This window comes from Thermoascus crustaceus (assembly GCF_041956765.1).
Source record: "Thermoascus crustaceus strain CBS 181.67 unplaced genomic scaffold VTN00scaffold_2, whole genome shotgun sequence".
Classification (NCBI taxonomy): Eukaryota; Fungi; Ascomycota; class Eurotiomycetes; order Eurotiales; family Thermoascaceae; genus Thermoascus; species Thermoascus crustaceus.
The window spans coordinates 263,216-281,762 of record NW_027192528.1 but is presented as its reverse complement, the minus strand read 5'-3'; the positions used below and the strand labels follow the sequence as shown (position 1 = coordinate 281,762).

Below are 18,547 nucleotides of genomic sequence, written 5' to 3'. Positions count from 1 at the left end.
TATTCAGGACATGTAAATCGCCCGACCATCTTCGAGTAGTTTTCTCGGTCGCTAATTCTCTCTTTCCGCCTCTTCAATTGCCGAAAGGATTTCTGGATCATTTGCGGGGAGCAGCAAATTCTTCAGTTGAAGGTCTTCATGCAAATATCAGTCGTCGAAACACCTAAGTGCTTTTCAGCAAGGGTCAAGGATATCTTCTCGGTATGTATAATGCGAGCACCGACGTGGAGGAAACTATTAGATTTGCCTGAGGCACGGTTTCAGATCTTCGAGTGTCAGGGCTCGTTCGGGGACAAAGTTTAAAAATTGATCCACGCTAAGGCCAAGAGGTTGGTGAACAAGGCAGATATGACGGCCATGAGGACCTTCTATGTAGAAGTGCCCAAACAGCTTGCGTATGAAGGATTTGCCTGGATGGTTGGTTTGGATGGAATCTATGCGGTCGTACACGCTGAGCTCATGATTCCTCTCGGCTCCAGACACATAAACCTTCAGCACGACATATTTGGAATCACTTGGTTTTGACATTTGGTTAGTCGTCTGAGTTCAGCAAAGGTAGTTTCGCTTTCGACATACGATAGGTCGCGAGAAAGCCAGACTGTAGATGCTACACCATAGCCCAGTTTTGCAATCACCTGATATTGATTGTCGAAGATCTCTCCAATGTGAATTGGATAATACTTTTCGGCCGGTGGGTAGCGTCTCCTCTTCGAACTCCTCAGAGCTTGGAAAAGACCTTGAGGAAGAAGGCACTGAGAAAGAGGTGGATAAAATTGTTCTGCGAGTAGTATTTAAGAGGATGGGCGATTGAGAACTTCGCTGAAAGCGAAAACATAACCTTGTGGGAAGACGACAAAGGACATTCGAATTATTGCAAGATACAAAAACACCGCGGGTGAATCGCCAGACTGGAAACATTTTTACCAAAAAAAGGCCGTGAGGGCGTGCATTTATTGCTACTCTATAAGTGTTATAGCCTCGACGCGGCGGTTGATGAAATCGCAAGGGAGCCATTCGAATAATAAAACGGGGCGCGCTAACGAGCAGACGTGGCTGCTATGTACAGTTTGCGTGGGAGAACCTCGATTTCTAGCATTCAAGGACCCATATCACCTAAGTAATCTAAAGAAGGAAAGAGACTTTTTGTTCTAGATGTTATATTTTTTTTATAGATAACATGCAATTCATGAAGATGATTGGTCCATGTGGTTGGTACCCGCGACTCGGCAGGAAATCTTCCCTATCAAGGACTGATAAGTGGGACTTCCTTCCCCGGATTTTCTCCGCCTTAGGCAGCACCTCACATTGCTACAGACTTTGTGCCCCCATTTCTAGTCTAAATATCTGATTGTTATCCTAAGACAAGCTCGTCCTGTCATCGCTCTGACATCAAACGCTTTGAGATTGGCTGGATATGCCCTTTATAGGCAAGTTATTGAGGATAGACTGATAAAGGGATGGTAAGTCTGGCTGGTTGTCTGAAGGTGTTTTTAATTCCTGTACGCTCAGCTGCTAATCCACCTCAAATTGCAGTCTTACGTGTCGACAGCGTCACTTGAAATGTAAGTCCCCCCGCGACAGATACAATCCCCCACTTGCTAATCTTTTCTAGGCGATAAAACAGGCACAGGATGTCACCGTTGTCGACAGTCGGGAAGGAAATGCTTGCCCGCACCGCATAAGCCAGAGGCGATCGCTTTTCGGCATGGCCAAAATCCATCTCTGCGGGAGGAAGCACGGGGGCCACCAAGATATGGGGAGAACAGGCTGGTATTTCCCAAGGATCAGGTTTGGGTGAAGATGCCGTCTCGTGGTACGCAACCTTCAGCCACAAAGTTTGAGGCCAATTGACCAGTTCAGTGGCATTCAAGGATGAAACGGAGAATATAACAGCCGAGTATGATGTTGCATCGATCGAAGTACACTCCGGTAAACGGAAACCGCCAGACATCATGGTCACTCGCAAGTCGAACACCTCGCCACTCTCGGTCCCTTCTAGTAATGGAACGTCGCAGACATCACCACCCCCAAGCCAAGGATGCAGTTCTTATGCAGGAACAAATTCAGGCAGTAAAACACGACTGTCGTCTCCAGACTTTTCTGTCCGTGGTCAGAAGCTGAGAAATTTCAACGAAGCTCTACTTCTTCGTCACTTTAGACAGGTGCTAGGACCGTGGGTGAGTATTAGTATCTCCCGTCAAACTATGCTCATCCGTTGAATGGTTGTGCTAGCCTGATGCATATGACTACGAGAGACATTTCTCCTAGATGCTGTTGAACGTGCCACCTCCTGTTCGCCGCTACTATATGCATGTCTTGCTACCTCCGCCCGCCATCTCTCACAGACTTCTGATTTAATTACGTTCGCAGCGACAGAAGCAGCGGACTACTACCATGAAAAATGTATTGTGCTTCTTCCAATGCTAGAACAGTCGGATCTCATACATCACATTGGACTTCTGCTCGCGTCAACCGTGATTCTTCGCCTATTTGAGCAGATTTCTTGTATACTCGAATCAGATCCTCTCCGCCATGTCATGTTTGACCAAATTTCCCTGGGTATAGCCAATGCCCCCGCCAACGATCTTCAAAGGCAATCTTCTAGCCGGATCTGTATATATCAGCTCGCAGGTCGATTGTGCCGTTTCTGGAGGCTTGGCCGAGGCCTTCTGGGTCTTTGTTGTCCAAGATATTCAGTTTGCTCTAGCGTATCAGAAACCCTTGCGGCTCACTTTCCGTCCTTTCGACGAGAGACTCCAGCGGTCCTGGCAGCGCGACACTTCGCGCACTGACCGAAGCTGGATACAGAGAGTGATTTGGCTCCTCGCTGAGACAATACATTTCTGCTACAGCAATACTAGCAGCTATGATGACGCCAACGGGATAGAAGCCAGTAACCTAAAGCAAAAGATTCGCGCTTGGGACGAAGAAAGACCAAACAGTTTCAATCCATTGTTCTGTGCCGCTGCGGCGCCCGCCAACGGCAAACCTTTTCCCATGGTGTGGTATACCAATTCATGGCATGGTATGTATGGAACGAAAATCCGTCCCATTGTATACCGCATTACAAATTCAAATCTTCAATCCTAGTTGCATAATGTTCTAATAAATATCGGTTTACAGCGGCCGCGGCACAATATATCTGCATGGCGAAAGCGCTGTTAGCAATTCATGGCTCTAAACACATTATCGACAGTAGCCGAATTGGGGAAGATGCAAAAGTTGGTATATGCCCTTCCTCTTTATTTCAACTTTTATAGTGCTTATGCTGTAGATGGATACCAGTCTACCTATATACGAAGAGCAACCGTTGACCGTAGAAATACAGAAAGAAGCCATCGAGCACCTCAATGTCCTGTTCGGGATCGCTCTTTCAATGGATGATGACCCCTCCGCTCGTATCATAGCATGCAATGCACTTTGCGCCTGTGAGGACACCTGTCTGATTATCTCATGACACTATCCCAGATGACAAACGATGAATCGATTGTGCCGTAACTCCTTTGTTTGCGTGTGCTTCACTTACGTATGTACCAGGTGGCTTGTTTATCGACGATCCTGTCGCACAGGACACCCTTCTACAGCTGCCGAGACGAACAGAGGAAGAGAACGGATGGCCATGGTCGTACATAGCCGAGAAACTGGGAATGGAGTGGGGTATGCGTGCCCATGAAGTGGAATGAGAAGAATCAATTTTCAACCTAAATGGGTTAGGTTTACTAAGGGTTACATATAGATGTGTTATTGGAGTAGGGATACGATGCTTCGTTCCTCCTCCATTTTACTGATATCAATCACATTGACTTTCTTTTTCTATGTTAGGATGATCCCATTGGTGTGATTAGTCGCTAATTGTTTGCACAGCCTCACGCTTTCGCATATCCATTAAACATGGCCATTGGGAACACTGCCCCTCTCTCCTCCAACATGAATGCTCTTCCGAATCTGCCCAAAATCCACTGTCCCAAACCTCCTCTTCATCTCGTAACCCGCCCACACAGTCACTGCTGATATCCATGGCAGACACGTCTTATTTCCCTCGCCCTTTCTCCTGCCTCCGAATCCAGTATCATCGCTGAACATCGGATCGTCGAGGAACCACGGACTTAGCAACACGCCTTCCTCCTGTATTCCTTCCATGGCGTATCCCCACTTCGTTCCCACGTTCTCGTTGCAGGCCATCAAACACAGCTCCGCAATGTCAAGGAAGGCAATGTCTCCTGTTATCTGAGCAATACGGACCAGGTCTGGCGTTGCAATTATTCCCATTGGATGAAAGTACCCCGCACCTGGTGTATCACAACCAGCCCAGCCAGTGCTGCGGAAACCGTACCAAGACAGCGTTGAGTTAGAAGGCAGTGGTATGTCCCAAAGGAGGATCCAGCTTGCGCTCAATTGGGCCGCGCGGATGGCGCCGGCGAGGAAGTACTCTCCACCAACGGTCTCATACAGAGAAAGGAGGGCGCGACAGCAGAAGTAGATGCTTTCATGGTCTATAAGCTGCGGCTTTGCGTAGATCGAGTCGTGGATGCCACCGTTGTGTTTGATCTTGTCGACGAAGTGCTCCCGGACAAAACGTCCGGCTTTAAGTGCCGCAGTCCTATAGGCGGGGTTCTTTCTTATGGTTGCGAGTTCGAGAAGAAGGGGAATGACCGTGGCCGTGGAGGAGCGCTGTTGGTAGAATGTCTGACCGAACCAGGTGTCTGGTGAAATCAATGGTTCTCCAGCTAAAGAGTATGCCCGACGCCAGGACCCGTCAGGCTCTTGGGAAGAGAGGAGGAATTCCCCAAATTTCTTGACTACTTGGAGCCATGATTCCGGGGCGGATGGTTGTTGGGATTGATATAATGAGAGCAATGCCTCCGTTTCCTCTAGAACGCAGCGGAGGTATACCCCATGGGACCGTGTCAATGCCTCGATTATTTCTTTACGATGTGAGTATACTGGTCCCATGAGACGCTCAAGGTCTTCTCCTGGTTTTGCGTACGCCAGTGGAAGAAGGAGGCCTGTCCACCAGGAATCGTGACGTTGCAGATCCATGTTATATAAACAGTGGGTAAAACCAAAAGGAGACTTTGCCGCGTTTGACACGTAGAACTTGACAACCTTCAGAGCCTTCTGATAATCCTCGGATTCTGGCCTAGATGCTCGGAGCAGATTCGAGGCATTCATGATGTTCTGGCCGGTGAAACCTGCGAAAGGTTAGTTGGTGGTCACCAGGATCGTATACTTTCTCTGATGCCTTACCGTATTGTACAATATTCCCCAATTGCTTTCCATCTTGAGGATGGCAGTTCGTCACAAAGCCGGCTCCTCCTGTCTCATCCTCTTTGAAGTAGTGAGATAGAGCGTCGAGCCTCAATCGGGAGATTTCCTCCGGGGAACGGTCCAGGACAACAGGCCGCGGTCGAAGAACGGCAAACTGCTCCTTTATCAAATGCCAAAGGGCATCATGCGCACTGGGACTGTGGTAGATCCTGACTGTATACGAGATGCAGAAGGCATCACCAGACCTGACAGGCCTGAAAGCACCCCAAGGGACACAGTCCCGGACAAGAAGGGCATTGCATCTCTCCCTTTCGACGAACGGGTAATAGGCCGTGAGCAACGCATCATTGAGAGCTCCTCCAACCGGTTGGAACCCGAGTGCACCGATGTCCGTATCCTGCAGGAAGGACGACTGACCTTTCTCGCGTACCGGCAGGTCATCGTACTTCGGTACATCGGCGCGGGATAGGGCAAAAGCTAACTGGCGCTTCGGGTGGTATGCCAGCACGGAGAGCGCGTTGAGCCTGTCCTCACGGTATGAGAGAGTCTTTGTGTCCAGGTAGTCGCACACACCGTCCTCGTTGAGGTCGTTGAGATCGTAGCATGCGTTTGGCGCGAAGTACTGCAGGTCGTTGAAATCGAGTCCTTCTGAAAATGCGGGTTGCAGGTGTAGGCCGATTCGTATACCTGCCTTTGTGTTTGCATCCGTGGGTGCTGAGTTAATTGTCACTGATCGGGAGACTGTGAAACTGGAGACTGGTGTTGGAACGGTGGAAGTAGTAGCTGTGGTTGTGGTCCAGATATCAGTCACGGTCCCCGTCACACCATTCGCGTCGGCGAATCGACAGGTCGACTTGTATCCGGATGATGGAATTGGCTCTATCTGTTCATAGAGAATGTCCTTTCTTTGATCACCGTTTGGTGTGGAACCCAGGCCTGGGTTGAGAATTGATTCGAGCACGACCGGGTGGGAGAGGGCCAGAAGAGACTCCCCTTCCTTCTTTGACCAGGTGAAGCTGTGCTCTGTTGAGCTGAGCTCGCGGGGAGATAGTATAATTGGACAGGCCATTGAATCAGATAATGTCTGCACAAGAATGGTAATTCAAGGACCGATCAGGGACCTCAGAAGCAGAAACAGACGACGACGGGGAATTGTCAAGATATATGTAAAAAGCAGTGGACGAGGCGCCCCCTCGAATAGATAACGCAGTACATGCCTACCCAATGTATTCCATGGAAACCTACCTAACTCGCATAGCATGATACTCGGATCTTTTCTATAGCGATAAACGCCGGTTCGACGGGGGGCCAGACTGGCGATGACAACTCGGACCCGAGTTGCCCTTCACGGCTGTCTTTGTCCCGGGATATCTGGGACAAAGGACCGATCTAAATGGATCACACAATCATGGTGCCTTGTTAGACCTATTAGCTGCGGGGAAGATATTGTTAATTGTCAGCCGAATATTACCACAATAACCTAGTGGTATGCCAAGAGACCTATCAGCCTAGTCAGCGCACGCCGATTCGGATCTGCAGAAGGTCATGATCCCTGCAATAAAGGAATCATACTGTCTATACCCGAGACTGCCTATTTTCCTTTATTATATCCTTTCATATTTGAAAGGTCTCGGGATCATTAAATAAAGAAATATTCGGAAGGTCTTAACGCCTAATTCCATAAGAATAAATAGTCAGTTAGTTAGGTAGATTCGAATAATCAGAGCTTTCATCATCATACCTTCGGATTACTAGGCTCGCGCAGTCTGACATTAACAATGTCTGCTTTCAGTGGTTCGGGGCGTCCATTCTCCACGGAACAAACTCTCTATTTCCTGCGGCTAAGTAGGTATTTCTCAGTGATCAGTTCCTTTTAGAGCATGTTTTATGCAAACATAGCTGTGGGATCCAAAGAGTCCCGATACTTTCGATTTTAAATGGAGGAGAAACTATCCCCGTAAACGAGTCCTCTCCACAAGGGCCGTCCGGGGAAGTTCTCGGCGACGTCGCTAAACATCCACCATCCTTGTAAGGGGAAAAGCGTCCAACCTTGTGTACCACCGGGGTAACTCAGGCCCGGTTGCTCTACTTGACCTGTTTCCCTGCTTTGTACTCCGTACCTTTGTTACTTTAGTTTGCTACATATAGTTTCTAGCTGTTACTAATGGCAATGTTTTCGCCTGGCAGGATCAAGATGGACCATTCACCTGGGGACGACCAGAAAATTCACAATGTCAAGACAGGAGGATTACAACAAACAAGAGGAGAAAGGGAAGGATGCGCTCAACGACTTGTCGAAAGATGACTCCACCTGGCTCCAGCTCGCCCGAGACGCAAAGGAGGCGACATCCCTCGAGCACAGCTTGACCGCATGGCAGGGCCTCAAAGAGTACCGAAAGGTCGTCTTCTGGTCCGTCGTCTTCTCCCTGACCATCATCATGACTGGCTACGACACGGCCTTCCTCGGTGCCCTGTACGCCGTACCCTCCTTCCAGCGAGATTTCGGACACGCCTACGGCGATGGAACCCAATACCAGCTCACCGCCGGCTGGCAGACGCTTCTCAACGTGATGGGCTTCCTGGCCACTGTCATTGGTGTTATCCTAGATGGATACCTCTCAGAGAAGCTGGGGCGGAAGCGCGTTACGCTGGGAGCCCTGGTCATCGTATCGGGCACCATCTTCTGCCAGTTCTTCGCGGGCTCGTTGCCTGTTCTCCTCGTGGGACGCATGCTGTCCAGCGTACCGTTTGGCATTTTCGCCGCGGCGTCGACGACCTATGCTGCGGAAATCTGTCCCGTCGTTCTACGCGGCTATCTCACGACCTATGTCTGCTTGTGCTGGCTCCTGGGCCAGCTCGCCTCCTCAGGGGTCACCTACAGTGTGTCTGGGCTGAGGACGCATTGGGCATATAAGATCCCCTTTGCGGTTCAATGGACGTGGCCTGTCCCTCTTTTCATTTTCATATCCTTTGCCCCTGAATCACCCTGGTGGCTCGTCCGCCAGGGCCGGTACGAGGATGCAGAACGCGTCGTCAGACGTCTCTGTTCCTCAGCGACTGTCGCAGCAAGAGCAAAAGAGTCCGTCGCAATGATGATCCACACAATCCAGGAAGAAAAGGAGGCCGCCACTGGCGTCTCCTACCTCGACTGTTTTCGAGGAACTGACCTGCGCCGGACAGAAGTCGCCTGCGTCGCATACGGCATCCAGGCCTTAGTAGGATCACCATTGCAAGCCTACACGACCTACTTCTTCCAGCAGGCCGGCCTCCCCACGGACAAAGCCTTCGTGCTGAATATCGGAAACAACGCCGTCTCCGTTGCGGGGACGATCCTCGCCTGGCCGCTTCTCTCGTACTTCGGCCGTAGGCCCATCTACCTCTATGGCCTGGCCATGATGACCATCTTGTATTTCGCCATCGGTTTTGCCTCCCTTGGCACCACGGAAGCCTCCCGCTGGGCACAGTCCATCCTCCTCATCGTCTTCCTCTTCGTGTACTCCCCCTCCGTGGCAGCAACCCTGTACGCTATCGTCGGCGAAGTCGGCGCATCAAACCTCCGCGGTAAGACCGTCTCCCTTGCTCGCGCGACAGCATATCTGGTGGACATCGTCATCGGCGTCATGACACCTTACATGCTGAACCCAACCGCATGGGGATGGGTAGGCAAGGCTGGGTTCTTTTTCGGTGGGCTGAGCGTGCTGTGTGTCGTGTGGACGTATTTCCGGTTACCGGAGACGGGGGGGAGGACGTATGAGGAGTTGGATATTCTGTTCCAGAGGAAGGTTCCGGCGAGGAGGTTTGCAGGGTATCGTATTGATGCGTATGAGATATATAGAAAAGATAAAAGTAAAGTGGGTGATAATAATCGGCAGAAGGGGGAGGAGGGGAGCGTCTATGCGGAGAGGGAGTAGTCGAGAGGGACACTGTGTTTATGTATGGGTGTTCAAGTTTCGTCTTATGTTATTGTGGAACGTCGGATGAATTCCCTGCCTCTCATGCCTTGTACAGTACCGTAAATAATTATAACATATGCTTGTGTCGAATCCTTCGTATAGGAAAGTTATATATATATATACGAGACGTCTGCAATTCCGGGTATTTCAGCTTTGAGCTCAGGAAGAATATTCCCAAGAGCATCCTTTCTGTGAAAAAGTGAATATCAAAGGAGGGCAGAAGAATAATTTTATCCCACATAAGCTGTCGTGACTTGAAAATGCGACGAAGTTCTTGTATACGCTAGGTTGCCATATCTTTCGGCGCGCCCTCCACCCTGTTCAAGCCACTTACCTAGCTTGCTGCTTTTGCTATATTGCAATCTGGGCTGGGTCTGCTTAGGGTCTGTGGCCTATCATAGTGTCCAGATACCCTCCAGTGGCTTCAAAGTCATGTGGTTATAGAATAGCAATCCACCAAGACAGCAGATGGCAGTGGAGGGGGAGATGATGAAAGATATGGCACAGTACTGTAACTGTTTCCAGCATAAACCTCCAGTAATAGTTCAAAGGCCATCTATCTGCTGAAAATAGAATTTAGCCTAAAACCATGTAGCGGGAAGGCCTGGGATAGTTTAGTGGTAATCTTTAGCATGACTAGCTACTGGTCTTCATGGTCAATCTACCACCTCACCTGGGTATGTCATTTCTAGGTCCTTTCTTGCGCTATGTGATGCGGGCAGTATCATGCCTACCTAACATAGCCAGCCCTAAACGGCGCACACCTGGTTCAAGTATAACCACTCGACGGCTCCACGAAGACGTAGTGGACTTCAATGCATACCTTAGGTAGGTGTCTCTAACTACCTAGATAGATAAGCCCCATAAATGTTTTGTCGCAATATTGAGACTTCACTTTGCATGCAGGGCCCCATGTCTCGTGCGGGGTCGGGTTCGGTAGCCGATCTTATCGGTCCATCCAATTCGCTATCGACGTCACTTTGATGCGGAAGTTGGGAGCAGCGGACGGACGTTTCGGAAGTTCGTACCCGCGTAGCTTAGCATCGTAGAAGGAAGGTGGATAATAGCAATATTATAATTCACTGGATTGCGCATAACTGCTTGAGAGCGGGTCCTGCTTTTGTTTGTTGTCTTCTTATTTGAGAGATAGGAAATTCGAGCCAGCAGATAGATACTGGCTACCTAACGTGCGAAGAACTAACACCTCAGTTTTGCACGTCTTTATATTCTGGGGCAGCAAAGCAGACGGCAGCCAGGGCAGCTCAGAACGATAGGGAAACGGACCTCAAAGCAGTCGGTCTCGATATGGAGAAATCACAAATTACAACCACAACGATATGTTCCAAAGGCATATACCATGGCCTTCCAGTCTTCCCCTCCACAATAAAGGGTCTCTCCGCCATCGTGACCGGCGCCAACGGCATCTCGGGTGACCATATGGTGCGAGTCCTCGACGAGTCTCCCGAGCGGTGGTCGAACATCTACGCGCTCTCACGTCGTCCGCCGCCTGTAGAAAGGAAGTGGAAGAGCAATGTCAAGCATGTGACAATGGACTTCCTGTATAGCTCGCCGGCGGAGATGGCGGATAAGTTGAAGAAGGAAGGGGTGAAGGCGTGAGTACTTTCTATGCTGTTTCTGCTTAGTTCGGTCCTCGGGCTTGGGCTCAAGCAGATCTGCCAACATGCTAAGAGGTTGCTGCATCAAGGGACTATGTGTTCTTCTTCTCGTATATTCAACCCGCGCCGAAGGAAGGCATGGGCGGCCTGTGGTCTGACGTCGAACAAATGGTGAAAGTAAACGGTGAGAACCCAAAGAGCCGTTTGTCTGGAAGGAATCCACTGAGAACCCGCAGTACTACTCCTCTCGAACTTCCTCGAAGCACTCAAAGAGGCGGAAATCAAGCCCAAACGGTTTCTGCTCCAGACTGGCGCGAAGAACTATGGCCTCCATCTCGGCCCCTGTGTCACGCCCCAACACGAGAATGACCCTCGAGTCCTTCTCGAAAATAACTTCTACTACGCCCAGGAGGACCTGCTGTTCGAGTATTGCAGACGCCAGGGTGTAGGCTGGAACGTAACCATGCCTTCCACAATCCTAGGCGCTGTCAGAGATGCTGCCATGAATGTCGTCTTTCCACTGGGCGTGTTTGCCTCCGTCCATGCGTATCTGCAGCAGCCGATGGTTTATCCCGGAGACTGGGCTTCCTTCCAGAACGTGTCCGATGCATCGTCCGCAATGATGAACGGCTATCTCACAGAATGGGTTGTGCTGAACCCTGATGCAGGGAATCTGAGATTCAACGCTACTGACGGGAGCCATTTCAGCTATGGAAAGCTGTGGATGACATTAGCAAAATGGTACGCCGTTCCGTATATAATTCCAGAGGAGGAAGCGCATCCACAATTCAAGCTCAAGGAGACACCTTATACACCACCGCCAAGGGGGTAAGTCGGCAATCATGACCATGAACCTCCAATGTATGTACTAACTCGTTTTCTCGCAGATTTGGTCCACCTGGACGAGTAAGATACGCTTACTCGCTCATTGAATGGGCCAAGGAACCAAGGAACCAAGCCGTATGGGACAAGATTGTGAAGGAATACGATCTTGTGCAGAGCCCCTTCATCAGCGAGGCTACCCTTGAGCGCGTATTCTCGTTTGCTGACGGCGCTATCCTGCAGACCTGGCCTATAGCCCTCAGGTACGTAGTGCACCTAATTAGACTGCGTTTGGTGCCATGGCAAGTAACTGACCAACGCGATTGGCAGCATGGACCAAAGCCGCAAGATGGGCTTCTTCGGGACGGTGGATTCGGTCGAATCAATCAGGACAGTGCTCGAGGAATTTGTCGAACTGAAGATGCTACCGCCCATACCCAAACCTAGAGAGGAGGGCGACTGAAAGGTGTGCTAGAAGGAAGTTATCAGGGATAAATCAGTGAGAATTGCCAATGCTTGGTCTAAGAGACCACGATATCGATTAATGCACTCCTGTCATATTCATATTAATTCTTTTTTTTTTTCTAATGGAGACCTGTAAAAGTCATCAGTCAATGGGTAACTGGCACGAATGTAAAGTTTCGCATGAAGAAAAGAGGTGACTTGGTGGTGCATCGAAGTCTCATCCTGGGCGATGGTCAAAACGCGTGATGCCCAATGGCTTGCATTCCAGGAAACCAGGTTATTAGCATTCCTCGAGACACACATGCGTAGAATCAACGCGTTGAAGGATTGACAAGTACTCCGTAGATGTCAGATGGGTGGTCGACTAAAGATGCGATCACCGGGTCTCGATCAAGGCGTCCGCGGTTGCGGAACGGGAAGGCCCGGTCACGGGGTTCGGCGTCGGCTTTTCACGACGTCATCGCTCTCCAACTCGCGTGACCTCTTGGGAAGAGGCTTCTCTCTCCCAACATATATCTGTCTGTCGTCAGACCCAGACTTGCATCTGAATTTCTGCGTCAGAGAAACTTTGCGACCTCTTTCCTAACGTTTGTCTCAAGCGGGTGCTGTTCAGCCCGCGCCCGTTTCCTGTTCGTCTGTTGTTCCTGAGAATCTTTTTTTGCTCCTTTTTGATATCCTAGCTTTCAATTGATTCCGAGCATTTTCCTATGTTTTATTTTAGCTGATCCTATGGGCGGCACGTTGTTTCTACAAGTACAGTTTTTCTTTGCCTTGATAAAGGACTCCTAGAAAAGCTACAGGCAAATATCAAGACGCATAGCACCATTACTGATCATCCCGACCATTCCTTGGTCTACCTACCATGTCTCTCAATCGTGTCTCGTACCTAGAGTCCTGGGAGCAGCGCGCAGCTCCGCTCCTCCGTCGGCTGGAATACAGTACAGACTCCGATACCGAAGAAGACGTGTCTAACGACCTCCCAGAGTCATTATCGTCGTCATATCAATCGACCTTTAGCCAGCACTCGCGGAATAGGCTGAACTTCAACCCTTATGCCGGGCCTGGCTGGAGTTACAGCTCACAGGCCGATACAGAGAACGAAAGGCAGTCCCTCCTTGGGGCTGGATATGGTGGTGCTGGGGGCCACTCGACAAATGCACCGGATGGGTCAGATTCAGATACCACCGTGGCAGTAGTTAAGGACCCGCATTTTACGATTCTGGAGACCACTGGAGCGTTTGAAGTGAGCAGAGGGAAGAGAATTGGTATGTCCTATTCTTTTCAGTCGTTCGTCATCGACATTTATTCTTAGCTACTTCACATAGACAGCCCGGGACACTGCCTTCATTTTGGAGTATGATGTTCAAGGTTTAAGCGAAAGATGAGCCAGATGGTTAACTCACTTGATCCGGAATATGAGTTAGATGCTGACACCAGATATTTACAGCCCAGGTGTGTGTAGCAGTAGTTTACTGCCTTCTGGCTGCAGGCATCGTGTTCGGATTTGCAGCACTCAAACCAGTACTCATCAAAGAAGGTGTATACCGCGACCGCTGTACAAAAAAAGAGCTTGAAGATACGCAGAGAGTCTGCTATGGACAAGAGATACGGTGAGAAATTCTGAAATTTATATGCTGCTTCTTACTAACTTGGGTCAGTCTGAATCTGATGTTTACGATAGCCGCCGTCGCTACGAACGTCTGTGCCCTGCCGGTCGGGACAATTCTTGACACCTACGGCCCCAGAGTCAGTAGTATTATTGGCAGCTTCTTCCTTGCTGCAGGATCTCTGCTGTTTGCATTTGCTCAAGATCTTCCTTTTGACGGGTACATTCCCGGCTATTTCTTTCTTGCGCTTGCAGGGCCTTTTATCTTCATATCGTCATTCTCGTTATCCAATACGTTCCCGACACGTGCCGGTCTGATATTATCAATGCTGACTGGCGCCTTCGATGCCTCGAGCGCTCTTTTTCTCATATTCCGCATCATACATGATAAGACTAACGGCACATTCTCGATCAAAAAGTTCTTCTGTCTCTATCTCATTGTACCTATGTGTATTTTCATTTCTCAGATCTTCCTCATGCCGGGAACATCCTACAAGACGGAGGGCGAACTCTTCCAGCAGGCAGAAGAGCACATCGCGGACGAAGCCAACGACAGGGTCGATGAAAGCATCGCGGACCGTGCTGAGGGGGAGAGACAGCGTAATGACCGCCGCCTGCGACGTCAGAGCATCATCGGTGAAATCCAGAGCCTTCTTGACGACGGCACCGGCGATCGCAAAATCTCCGACCTAAACGTCGACTTCAATGACCCGGAATTCGCAAGTCGCCATGCACAGCAGCAGCGGCGGCAGCAATATAAGCCAGTAGCGAAGAAAGAAGCGGCGCACTCATCAGGTGGCGTCTGGGGTGCCATGCATGGCGCTTCCGCGCTCCGGCAGATACAGTCTCCCTGGTTCATCCTCATCACCCTCTTCACCGTCATCCAGATGCTGCGGATCAACTACTTCGTGGCAACCATCCGGCAGCAGTACGAATGGCTGTTCTCCTCACGCCGTCGTGCTCGGCAGCTCAACCAGCTCTTCGATTTCCTCCTCCCCCTGGGCGGCCTGATATCTATCCCCTTCACCGGCCTTATCCTCGACACAGCCACCACCCCGTTCGTCCTCCTCATCCTCGTGGCAGTCTCCACCGCTATCGGTATTTTGGGCTGTATTCCACACAGCCTGACGGCGGGATACGCCAACATCACGCTCTTCGTCCTCTACCGACCCTTCTACTACACCGCTGTTTCAGATTATGCGGCCAAGGTGTTCGGATTCCAGACCTTCGGGAAAGTCTATGGCCTCATCATCTGTCTCGCGGGCGTCAGTAACTTCGCGCAAGCGGGACTCGATGCACTTACATTTAAAGTATTCCATAGGAACCCAATTCCTGTCAATGCGATCCTCACGACGGCCGCTTTTCTGGTGGGCAGTATCCTCGTCGGCTTCGTATGGTGGAGAGCGAAGATCATGGCTGAAGCTGAGGCTGATGATGCGAGAGAGGTTGAAGCCAGAAGAAAAAGAAGAAGGGACGATTTCGTTAATGGTGCGACGGGGGAGAGGGAGCGGTTACTTCGTCGTGAGGAGCGCGGTGGTGATCGTCCTCGCGAGTATGGGGCTGCTGCTGCAGGGTCGGCGTAGTTGGGATCAGGTCGGTTGTTCTTGCACATGGTGGGTGTTTAGTAGTTTGGGTTGGATTGGCGTCTATGACTTTTGATACCTTTTGTTTACTATGGTACACGATTTATACGTACTGCATATATTTAATATCGTCTGTTGGTTTTCGTGGGTACTCGAATAATTTATCTAGGAGATGCTACTACACTACTAACTGAATCATGCCCGTCTTTCGTCACCCCCTCCCTGCGGCTTGGCAGATTGCTATTTTATACGCATGTGATTTTGAAGCTATTGGAGGGCACCCAGACACTATTATAGGTCGCAGACGCCAGATAAAGCCAGCCCAGATTGTAGTATAGTAAAAGCGGTAAGCTAAGTGGCTTGGACAGGGGGGAAGGGGTGTCGAAAGATATGGCACACTACTGTAGGCTCCTATCCCCTAGGGCTATATATGCATGCGATTGATGTGATGCACTATATATCGCTAGCTAAAGCAAAAGATCCTCCCCGAAAACAACATCAATGGTATATATATATATACTGGATTGGTATCTTAATCAACCTCCCGCAGAACATACTTCCCTCCTTCCCCGGTCTCCTCATCCCTGTAGTTTTCAAGCGCCTCCTCCACGGCAGCCATATACCCCAACACCTTCTCCTCCTCCCACCGTCTCCCGACAACCTGCACGGCCGTCGGCAACCCGGCCATCTTCACCGCGTCGTAATACTTCCACGCGCCCTGCGCAATGGCATGATCCGCATCAACCTCCTTCAGAGCCTGTCTGTACGGCTTGCCAAGGGCATCCTTCTTCGGATCCACGCGGGAGATAGGGATCACCCCCGCCGTGTAGTCGAGCAGGTTCCACAGGAACGTGTACCCGCAGGAGGAGACGGCGTCGCGCATCGCGCCGTGCGGTAACGCGGGGGTCGCGTTGACGGGGCACAGGATGAAGTCGTATTGCTGCGGTTCGGCGTTCCACCACTCGTGCCAGGTTGCGCGGAACAGTTCGCGCTTCGCAACCAGGGCCCATTGCTCTGCGGCTGTCTTGGGGGAGAAGTTCCGGATGAGTGTCGCCCAGCGGATGTCGCGCTTGATGTATCGCACGTAAAGATAGTACAGATAGCGGAGGGGCCGGGGCAGATTGGCGATGGTGGTGAGTTGGGCGGCGCCGGGGTCGGAGGGTTCGAAGGAGTGGAAGATGGAGTTGAAGGTGGCGCAGCCGTCGGAGTTCAGGATCTGAGAGGCGAGGACGAGGCCGGTCCAGGGGTCCGCGGAGGGGGGAGGGGTGATTTCTCTTACTGTGTGGCCTGCCTCAGTTAATGCTGCGACGGTGGTGTTGATGGCGCGGGAGATGGCTGGGGTTGGGGGGACGACGCCTGTGGTTGTTCAATTTGTGTTAGAGATTCGATTTCTCTGTGTGTATGCTCTGTTATATGGACTGGATCTTACCGTCAGATGTCATCAATCCAACGCGGAGCTTCTTCTCCTTTGCTTCCTCCTCCTGGTCTGCCCTCCACGAGATGGGATGGACTGTATAATCGTAATTCCACGGCTGCATACCGATAATTGCGCGAGTAAAGTAGGTGAGATCGTTCAGCGTGCGCGCCATCGGGCTGAATACGCTCTGGACTCCCTCCTGACCCGGCATGCTGGTGTTCACACCGGACTTGGGCCATCGTCCTGTGCTGCAGCGCAGGGAATAAATCCCGCTCCACGCAGCTGGTACGCGAACAGAGCCAGCAACGTCGGAACCGATACCAATACGGCCACCCTGGGCGAGGAGGGCGCCTTCTCCGCCGGTAGAGCCGCCAGGGGAGTACTCGGGGACGTGAGGGTTGCGACAAGTACCCCAAAGCCCATTGGCAGATTCGAAAGAGAGGAGTGTGACCGGTAGTGCAGTCTTTGCGTAAGGAACGGCTCCTGAAAATTCAGGTCAGGGGTTGAAAGTGAGGACTCGTCATAGACGAAGGAAACTACTTACCAGCATCTTTCAACAACCTCACCATCGGCCCGTCCTTCTCGTACGGCTTTGCCGCCAAACGCGCATACCCCAGCGAGATATCGAACCCCTTGACCTGGACAGAGTCCTTCAACGAGACCGGCACGCCTGCCAATGGACCCTGGAGGTTGACCTCCGACGTTGCCCACTCCTCCGCCTCGGGGAGCAGGATCTCTGTGATGCAGTTGGTCTTCTCGTGCGCCTTCACGGCGATCTTGCCGTATGTGAGGAGCACCTCCAGGGGCGAGAGAACACCATTGTGTACATCTTCAACGAGCTCCTCAATAGGCTTGTTGATGATGGTCTTGTTGGAGTCTGTGAGCGGGGCATGATATTCTTGCCTGAGGGCCGCGAAGCGAGCAGCGCGCTCGCGGCGCTTGAGGTCTCTGACCGTCTCTCCTGTTAGTATGGATGGATATAGTTGTATCAATGGCACCTGTATGGACAGATCTAGTAAGAGCTACAAGGAATTGCGTACCGGATCCGTGCGTACTGGAAATAATCAAATGGAGGCAGCATTTTGATGGCTTGATGAGGCACAGAGAGATGTCGAAGAGAGAAACAGACAGAGCAGACACAGACGGCATGGCGTTGCGTGATCCTGGTCAACCACGCGGGGCGTGCGGAGAGGCGATAAGGCCCGTTGATAAGGCCCGTTGATAAGCGCGCCTCGGTAAACCGAGAGATACGATATCACACAGGTAGATGCAGATAGAGATACAGATATATATACGGGGATATCTAGTCACTCTTCTGCATTTTATACCTCCCTCCTAGATATTCGACCTTTATTTCTCTCTAAAAGTAGACGTCGAGGCCAATCCTAGGTCCATAGGTGCTTCCACCCGACAGGATTATCCGAAAGTTATCCAGGTGGAGCCGTCGGGTTTCCCCGCGATGGGTCGAACTTGACTGCATGTCTGCATGTCTTCGCATGCCCCCGTATACGTGTACATCCCTCATTCACCGTTTGAAAACTTAAAATGTAAATTCAGGGTCTACAATTAAACTCTCTGAGTCATGTTAACCCTCTTTCCAGGTGTGGCACGTACAAAGTGTTGCCCTATATGAACATTGTGTTGTGTTGCGTCGAAAAATATATATATCTGCAGATATATTCGTAGAGTACATACTACGAAACATAGGGACAGCACGATACCATGCCGAGGTTATAAAGAGCCTTGGTCTGGAGTTTTATGTTGGTCTTGTAAAATAACAAGCCTGTGCTACATGTGAGAATGCTTTACATAGCAAC

The 18,547-nt window shown here is 50.7% G+C and overlaps 8 protein-coding genes across 8 annotated transcripts; 6 read left to right on the top strand and 2 right to left on the bottom strand.

The window, feature by feature from the left end:
* Positions 1-1,177: 1,177 nt before the first annotated feature.
* Positions 1,178-2,268, top strand: VTN00DRAFT_3614 (uncharacterized protein; the record flags this gene model as incomplete). The annotated part of the gene is made up of 6 exons (XM_069429951.1): positions 1,178-1,257; positions 1,362-1,460; positions 1,534-1,562; positions 1,613-1,813; positions 1,861-2,177; positions 2,233-2,268. The coding sequence occupies 6 exons, from the start codon at positions 1,178-1,180 to the stop codon at positions 2,266-2,268; spliced, it is 762 nt and encodes a 253-aa protein (XP_069289135.1).
* Positions 2,269-2,568: 300 nt separating this feature from the next.
* Positions 2,569-3,683, top strand: VTN00DRAFT_3613 (uncharacterized protein; the record flags this gene model as incomplete). The annotated part of the gene is made up of 2 exons (XM_069429950.1): positions 2,569-3,025; positions 3,538-3,683. The coding sequence occupies 2 exons, from the start codon at positions 2,569-2,571 to the stop codon at positions 3,681-3,683; spliced, it is 603 nt and encodes a 200-aa protein (XP_069289134.1).
* A 202-nt stretch (positions 3,684-3,885) lies between these two features.
* VTN00DRAFT_3612 (uncharacterized protein) lies at positions 3,886-6,337 on the bottom strand (the record flags this gene model as incomplete). The annotated part of the gene is made up of 2 exons (XM_069429949.1): positions 3,886-5,192; positions 5,248-6,337. 2 exons carry the CDS (start codon positions 6,335-6,337, stop codon positions 3,886-3,888), a joined length of 2,397 nt encoding a protein of 798 aa, XP_069289133.1.
* A 1,162-nt stretch (positions 6,338-7,499) lies between these two features.
* Positions 7,500-9,179, top strand: VTN00DRAFT_3611 (uncharacterized protein; the record flags this gene model as incomplete). Its single annotated transcript, XM_069429948.1, has 1 exon — positions 7,500-9,179. The coding sequence occupies one exon, from the start codon at positions 7,500-7,502 to the stop codon at positions 9,177-9,179; it is 1,680 nt and encodes a 559-aa protein (XP_069289132.1).
* A 1,347-nt stretch (positions 9,180-10,526) lies between these two features.
* On the top strand, positions 10,527-12,122 carry VTN00DRAFT_3610 (uncharacterized protein; the record flags this gene model as incomplete). Its single annotated transcript, XM_069429947.1, has 5 exons — positions 10,527-10,834; positions 10,927-11,021; positions 11,074-11,665; positions 11,725-11,922; positions 11,990-12,122. 5 exons carry the CDS (start codon positions 10,527-10,529, stop codon positions 12,120-12,122), a joined length of 1,326 nt encoding a protein of 441 aa, XP_069289131.1.
* Positions 12,123-12,986: 864 nt separating this feature from the next.
* On the top strand, positions 12,987-13,854 carry VTN00DRAFT_3609 (uncharacterized protein; the record flags this gene model as incomplete). Its single annotated transcript, XM_069429945.1, has 3 exons — positions 12,987-13,389; positions 13,572-13,663; positions 13,783-13,854. The coding sequence occupies 3 exons, from the start codon at positions 12,987-12,989 to the stop codon at positions 13,852-13,854; spliced, it is 567 nt and encodes a 188-aa protein (XP_069289130.1).
* Positions 13,855-14,206: 352 nt separating this feature from the next.
* VTN00DRAFT_3608 (uncharacterized protein) lies at positions 14,207-15,313 on the top strand (the record flags this gene model as incomplete). The annotated part of the gene is made up of 1 exon (XM_069429944.1): positions 14,207-15,313. One exon carries the CDS (start codon positions 14,207-14,209, stop codon positions 15,311-15,313), a length of 1,107 nt encoding a protein of 368 aa, XP_069289129.1.
* Positions 15,314-15,845: 532 nt separating this feature from the next.
* On the bottom strand, positions 15,846-17,811 carry VTN00DRAFT_3607 (uncharacterized protein; the record flags this gene model as incomplete). Its single annotated transcript, XM_069429943.1, has 4 exons — positions 15,846-16,669; positions 16,743-17,213; positions 17,275-17,678; positions 17,771-17,811. The coding sequence occupies 4 exons, from the start codon at positions 17,809-17,811 to the stop codon at positions 15,846-15,848; spliced, it is 1,740 nt and encodes a 579-aa protein (XP_069289128.1).
* Between the last annotated feature and the right edge of the window lie 736 nt (positions 17,812-18,547).